An 8,182-nucleotide genomic window follows, 5' to 3' on the forward strand; every position below is an offset into this window, starting at 1 on the left:
GTCAGTATTGCATTTTGATCATTTGGTCAAAATTAATAAAGTATTCAATAAAGAGTAACCGTTGGTATATGTAACAGTTTAGTTAGAGATCAAGTTTTGGTTGTTATAATTATCAATATTATTGTTATTATGAGCTTTTTAATGCTTACTTTATGAAATTTATAGTTTTAAATAAGTTATGAAAGATTTGGTACACTAAAACTCCGAATCAAAGTAAAAAATGAAATTTATTATTCAATATATAGTGTTTCTATTTATAATAAAATTCATGTAATAACAATCAAAGAAAATTTTACAAGTACTATTTTCATAATATTAGTAACGTTTACTTCAAAAAGACTTTGGTAAATGTAATTTTCAGTGTTATTATAAAATGAACAAAACGTTATTTGCAGATATAGTAAGTAAGAATAGTAGGACATTACATAATATCTAGGTAATACATATATGGTTACAAATGATAAAACGTCTTTTTCTGGTTTGGTTTACATGACTGGAACGTCAGTTGAAAGTACATTACAAATTATAAAATGCCATTCATAGCAACACTTATGACGAATGAAAAAATTCGTGAAAGTGCAGTACCTACAAATAAAACGTCATTTGAAGAATAGGTACTTATAAATTGTTATAAGCAAGTGTTTAATATCTACGAAGAAAATGTTATTTTAAAGCACCGTTCGTATTAGAAAAGGGTCGTTTAAATATTACGTTAGTATATTTTTGGCAAAAGAAGCAAAAAGCAAATGCTGACGTTAGAAAATCGCCGCAACAACCCTCACCTCTTTTTTTCCCTTTGCCTTAAGTTGTACAGTAATTATCAAACTTCAATAATGTTAAATTAAATTAAACAAAAAAGTATCTTTTCAGAAAGTAAAATTTAATACTTTTTGATTTAGAAACCTCTTAACAAAATATTTTTCCTAACTTTTTTTTCCCTAAATTTAACTTTTATTTCAAATTTGAAAATTTTCTAAGCGTAATTTTTTTAATGTTCTAAGTGATAATTTTTCGCAATTAAATAAACAAAATTGAAAAAAAAGGATTTAGATGTTTTGCATAAGCATTGTTTACGTCTTGTAATCAAAAATAAGCAAATGGTAAGTGATTACCTAAAAAATTTTTAACCGGCTCCTAAGACGTAGTTCACAAAGTTAAAATTACTTCAACATAAATATATTTGCGGTTACTTTAACCGTATAAATATCCTATTGGTAACTATGAAGTAGACGGATAAACACAGTAGGCTACCTCTATGTACGCAATGTCACAGTTTTGATTATATATATATACAGCCTTTGGTACAGTAGAATAGTAAGCCTTTGGTACAGTATCTGGAAATGACGTTTTATTCGTAGGTGACAGAAGCTGCAGTAATGTGATACATTTTATCGAAATAACACATTAATAATTAGAAGTGTTTCAAAATATCAAAAATACATGCGACATTGATACAACTATATTCAAAAATTTATTTGACTAGACAATCTGGTATCGAACTGGACTACCAAAATGGCGCTTGAGATTCTGATCGAGTCAGGCTGCTGCTTCAGAGTTTCAAGAAAACACTATCTCAGGAAAAACCATTCCTGGCAAACCATGTTTTAGGTATACATTAGTAATTTAAAATTAAAAGTTCAGAGAAAAGTGAGCTTATGTAAGCCTAGAGTTAACCATGACACTTCAAAAGCTGAAGAAACGTCTTTAAAATACAGTCGGACCTCTATTTAACGAAGTCGCTAAATCCCGATAATAAGTTCGTTAGATAGAAAATTCGTTAAATAGAAAATCACCTTTTGAAATACTTAAACGACACAAAACAGGTTTTAAATTCATAAACACTAGACATAATAATTGCCAATTAATATACCTTTATCTTTCAAAATAGTATCTATTTTACAAATTTTAACCATAAAAGAAATCTGCATGGAATGCAAGAATATTACATACATTTTCAACTGAAAGAAGCTAAATTTAAGTATAACATTATATTTGCATTTATTATAAAAGTAATATTAAACATACATTACCACATGCGTTCTTAAGTTTAATTGCTGCTGATAAAATCCGTTAATTTTGTTAAAGTATTTAGTTTGAAATGCAAACAAAAGGGGAAAGGGATTTTACTGCTTTCTCTAAAAGTTAAGTGGCTTCAAAAATCAATTCAAGGGCATTTCACCCATAGAATGCGTTAACAAGTTTAAAATGTTCTGAAATATTTTTGGGAAATAGGAAAAGTGGATTTCAAAGAAAAGTTTGTTAAATAGAAAATTCACTTCGCTTTTTGGAAGCTATTTTACGAAGAAATTTCCAAAATGTCATAAGTTCCTTGAAAAAATTCGCAAAATAGAGAAATTCGTAAAAGGGAAGTTCGTTAAATAGAAGTTAGACTGTATTAAAAATACAAACAAATCATGGCGGGATTACGCAGTGAGAAAGTGATCCTGCAATGGCTAAAATTTGTATTCGAATATTTTGAAAGCCTTTTTTCAGAATTTTAAACTTCAAGGTTTACTTTAAGGTTTGTATGAACTCCCTTTTCTCGAAAAGTGAACTTCGGTGAACCTAGAGTCTCTAATTTAGAGGAGCCTTAGGTGAACTTAGAGCAAACCATGATGTATCAAAAGCTGAAAAAATGTAACTTGTTATGTCAGGATTACGCAGTGAGAAAGTAATCTTGCAGTAATTTGTCCACATTTTAATATTTTGAAAAAATTTTCTCAGAATTTGTAACTTTATGGTTTATTTTAAGGTTTATTCATATTTTTTACAAGGTTAAATTTTCCTAAATTTTAAATTGTTAATGTATACGTTAAACAGAATTTGTTATATAGGGTTTTTTCCCCCTGCGAAATAGCGTCCTTTTAAAGTGAAGAGAATCTCCGCATTCATATTTTTTATAAGGTTACTAACAATCGGAATTTTCCACAACTTATGAGCAATAGTTGAATAATTTGTGACCTAAAAAGTAGGTTGATATATGCCTTTATTTATTTCTTTTTTTTCTTCAAAAAACGAAAATTAAAAATTGAAAATGAGGAAACTATTCCGAAAATGGGGCAAGGTGAAATTAGGATAAGAAGAATTCTGAATAATCTACAACCGGAGGTGATATTAAGAGCCGGATTTTTACACAACTTATAAGCAATTAATGTTGAATAATATGCAACCTAAAAAGTCATTTGATATCCTTATTTTCTTTTTTCGCAAACAAAAGTTTAAAACTGAAAATGAGAAAACGATTTCGAAAATGGGGTCAGGGGTGAAATTGGGATGAGAAGATTTCTGAATAATCTTGGGATGCTATTGGTGAGAAATTGCGTTTTCCAATATTTCATTGTCACTTAGTTATTTGTCTAATTTTATTTTTAAAGTATGACCTTTTATTTCATTATCATTTATAAGCATGGTACGCTAATTGAAGAGTTTTATTTTATGGGAAGTTTTGTCTCTAATTCCAATCATTATCTGGTTGAAACAGGATATTGCGGGAGAAGTAATAGATGTCGAATTTCTGAACCCAATAAGACAATATTAAGAGTTACATGCTCAAAAGGGCTAAATATGCAAATTTTCATGCTTATCCAAATAAATCAGGCTTGAAAGTTGTTTAAATTGACTTTTTAAAGAGCTGACACAATTCTTACGACAGATAATGGAATGAAAAATCAAGAACGTTAAGAGAAAAGAAACAAGAATATTAAAACCAACAGGTGCATTAAAAACAAACAGAATATTAAAAATAAAACAGAAATATATTAAACATTTAAAACACATTTAGTTTCTTTATTATATTACTAAAATTTGATAATATTCAGTAAAAAAATGACATTTCCGTGTAAAAGTTATTATCTTGCTAATTTTAAGAAGCATTTCTTTTTACCATATATTTTCAAAAAAATCTATTTTATTTTGAACCATAATATTAGTACCTTGTACCACAATTCGGCACAAATTTTGTGGAATCTCAATAGGGCACTAAATTAAACCATTTTATCGTTAATCAAGTTAAGAAAGTACGTTAGTATTGTTCAATTTCGTACCATATTCAGCTAATTTTGACACTATTATGGTTCTAAACTCTTCTAACAGTGAACTTTGTCAGGTAATATGTACTGCGTTTTTCGGCAATTTTTTTTCATGTCATGAATGTTGTTTTCGCATAAAATATTAACCGACTTAGATAACCCAATGCTGATCATAAATTTTGTTAGTTTCTTAACTTACGATAAACGAAAAAAACTATGTTATTTCGCCAACATTAGGACATTTTTATAAAGACTGCAACTCATTCAACAACTGAAACTTGTAAGTTGCTCAAACTTTTATAGCTAAATGTAACATATTATGGAAAATATGAATGCAGAGTTTTCTTAAAAGACAACACAGCAGCCTTAAATACATTCCAATGGATTATGATTAGAGATTACCCTATTTTATACAACAAATCAGAATAACACAGATATTCTTAGAGAACATTTCTGTTTATAGCTATATTACCATAAACAGCTTAATTCATTCTAATTATCCGTTCTCGTAAATTAGATGAATTTCGCTTCTCAGAAAAACAAAAGATTCTTCCAGAAACGCTTTGTTCTATACATCTTCTATCATCTACTGTTCAACGTACACAAACATATCAGCACAATGATTGAGATCATTCACAAAAATCACATGTATTCAGAAAATAAATAAACGACTAAAGTAAGAGATGAGAGCTCTGTATCAAGAAATAATATTTTGATCCTTATCAACGTAAGTAACTGGAAGTACTGATACATTGGACAAACCATCATCAGCATCTTGAGAAAGTGTTGTATTACTAATATCGAACTTGATACCCTGTTCGTGGTAATAAAGCGCCATTTCTACTATTTTCTTGTAACCCTCAACTATCTTCTTCAGAGAGTCGTCAAAGAGATCAAAGTTTAGTTGTTTCCTGGCCCTGCGGAAGATGCCGTCACGGTTACGGAGCACACACTGGAAGGCATTCCAAGAGACATTCGTGTCCAAGAACTTCAGCAAGTGAATGAGTTGGCTCGGTAGCTCATCGATGATGGTTTCGTATCTCAGTACCATAAGAGGACCTTGGAATTGAAGCCAATCTAAAACACTCTCCATCCAAAGCCGCGAATGAGTTTGAACAAAGTTCACCCATGCTGAAAAAAAGTTTTTAAGCAACAGTTCAAAAAAACCGTTAGTTCTAAATACAAAGTTCTTTTAGACATTAGTGAAAAATAGATATTAAGTTCAAAAGCAGTAAAAAGCTTGCCGTAGGTAAGGGGCAGTCTCAAGAAAAGTTTTTAAGGCATAATGTTTGATACCCTGATAATTACTTAACCGAGCAATTAGAAAAAACAGTTTCTTCTATTGTTTCCTTTAAGAATTTATTCGGATACTAGCTGTAAATTTTTTTTTTTTAAACTTTTTCTTTTATTCTTTGGAATAATGCTTTAAAGCTTTTTTTTAAAATTAGACATTAAGTTGAAAACCAATAAAGAGCTTGGTATACGACAGGTGAAATTTTGCCAAAATTGTTTAAAGCATGATTTTTGATACCTCGAAAAATTTTCAACCAAACAAAAAAGAAAGCAGTTTCAGTTTCTTTTGTTTCGCTTAAAAACTAATCAGAGTACAAAGATCAATTTTTTTTAAAAAATGGAAAAATAAACATAATTTCTTAAAGTTTTAATCAAAATACATAAAAACTTTGAAGAGTTTGGAAGAAAAATGAGTGTTTAAAGAATTAGAAAGGAGGAGATCAGAATGAGTTTTAACAAAAGTCTTCTTACAAATTATTTTTAACAAATTATTTTGAACAAATGAATTTTAGCAAATGAATTTTAACAAATGATTTTTGAATATTAAACTCAAAACTAATAAAAAGGTTGGCCAAATGTTTTTAAAACATGATTTTTGATAATCTAAAATTTTTTTTTAACCAAACAATAGAGGAAACAGTTTTTTTTTATTGTTTCATTATCAGGTCACCAAAGAACAAATTTTAAAAACTAGAAAATATTGTCCGGATTTAGGAATAATATCTTAAATTTTTACTCGAAAAATTTAAAAACTTAAGTCTATGAGCTGATTAAAAATTTAAAAAGTTTCGTTGATAAATCACTCCTGATTTTCGCGGCGAACATAAATTTGGAAAAATGATGCATAATTTCTTACAGATTTGTCAAGATATTAGGGGCTATTTTTGATAGCCACAGTTGACAATACAGAAAATCTTGATTTTTTAGAGACTTAATAAAAAACATCCCCAACTTTTTTCTTTATTTAAAATTTAGATTCAGATTTTTAAGAAAAAACATTCTTAAAACAAACCTTTCTAAACAAGAAAACTTCAGTTTATGAAAGGTTGAAATAAATTTCGAAACATCATTTTAATAAAAATAATTACCAAAATGCCCATGACTCTTTGCCAAGGTTATCTGGAAAGTAATTTTCCCCTGCTTCAAAGAAAAATAAGAAACAAAACATAGTTACCTGCAAAGATTTATTGCAAAAGATACAGTAGTATTTCATTTGTTTCTCAACACAGGAGCTAGCGTAACTGTAACACTTGTCAAACTGTGAGATAAATTTTTCTAGTTGAGTATCACAGGAGCTTGCCTCTTGGGGATGGAACCAGATCATTGGGAGCTAGATCGGGAGAATAGGGTGAATGTCAAACACCTCTTTAGGGTGGATGTCGAACACCAGTAAAACTTCTGTATCTTCAGTGAGGAAATTTCTGAAGCTTTCATTGAGTTCTGTTCTTGTTCGTGATCTATCTGACAAAACCTTTCCACAACAGGCAGCTCTAGCACGACTGTTTCATTCCCAGTGGCAAACTCGATTCCTATGGCATTCAACTACAAAGACTTGCTCCACATTATAAAGCTGTCGAAGCCAGAGATTGAACTACATCATTGAGTGTAATAAATCAATTGTCATAATTTTGTGGTTGTGAATGGCAACTAGTTGTTTGTACTGTTCTTATTGGACGATTCGTATTTCCATTTTAATCGAAACGTATTCCTATTGGCCCATCTGTAACTGATTGATCATTGATGGATTTTTAGTGGACAAGGAAGTGAAATGACGGCAACTTAGACATCTCTATGAACAATATTATAATCCCGTGGTTCTTATGTGGAAAAGTGGCGGAAATATTACTGTATCTTTTGCAATAAATCTTTCCGGGAAATAATGTTTTATTTCTCTTTATTAGCTGAGAGAAACTTAGATCTCTCATAAACTTCATCATATTTAACAGAGTGCTAGCCGGAAAAAAAATCATCAAAGATAAAAGCTATCTTAAGTAATAAGATCAAGGTTTGAAAAATGCAAATAATGTTTTTTTGTTGTTGCTAATTTTAAAGTTTTTCTGTTAAATACCCCTTGACACTTCAATGTTCTTTTCACCTTTTACTTCTCAATTTCCTTCCCTTCTGCTTTTGTGAACTAATTAGTTTAAAATTCGATATAATTCTACTATCTTGATTACGTAATATAATTAGGCTCATGCACTCTTGATAGGTACGTTAATCTTTACAATCAAAATCAAGCAGGGAATACTTGCAATCAAATATTGATAGATAATTATGAAGAAAAAAAATGGTTTTACAAGGATTTGTATAGTCATAAGAGCTCATATTGTAAAAGTATCTGGGGAAATGTTGTGATTTTGGAGTTATTTGAAAAATATAAATTCAAGCCAGGGAAAATTAAGAAATGTAATCAAAATTTTTTAATGAAATTCATATAAATTTTTATTTCATACTAGCCGCCTAAGGCGGCCAGCTGTCCGCCACGCTGAAGGTTTTCACAAATAAAGTTTTTTAAAACATAGCAGGAAATCTGAAGATTAGTGGACAATTAAAGTGTTCCTGTCCTGCAATTTTGTCTTCATATCCAGTTCTGCTGCAAGATGTGTTATAGCTCTTGAGGATGTTTGAAATTATATAGCTTCAACGCTTAAGAAAAAAAAAACTAAAATGCTAAATACATGAAAAGAACACGAAAACGAATAAATTTTTTATGGTATCAATTTCTATTTCTATATAATTTTTTATGGTATCAAATTCTATTTCTATATCTGTTACGTCAAGCACTCAGGTATTATAATTTGATCTAGTTGTGCTTGTATAATTTTGATCTAGTTGCGCTTTCTACGTCATTTTGTTAACAT

General features: G+C 29.6%; 1 protein-coding gene across 1 annotated transcript in view; it reads right to left on the reverse strand.

Moving 5' to 3' along the window:
• Positions 1-208: 208 nt before the first annotated feature.
• LOC107436949 (WSCD family member AAEL009094) overlaps positions 209-8,182 on the reverse strand; it is a 32,654-nt gene continuing 24,680 nt past the window's right edge. The window contains exon 2 of the mRNA XM_071176924.1: positions 209-5,159. Within this exon, the coding sequence (XP_071033025.1) occupies positions 4,726-5,159 (434 nt within the window). The 3' untranslated portion in view covers positions 209-4,725. The remainder of the gene's footprint in view (positions 5,160-8,182) is intronic.

Source organism: Parasteatoda tepidariorum, chromosome 2 (assembly GCF_043381705.1).
Source record: "Parasteatoda tepidariorum isolate YZ-2023 chromosome 2, CAS_Ptep_4.0, whole genome shotgun sequence".
Taxonomy (NCBI): domain Eukaryota; kingdom Metazoa; phylum Arthropoda; class Arachnida; order Araneae; family Theridiidae; genus Parasteatoda; species Parasteatoda tepidariorum.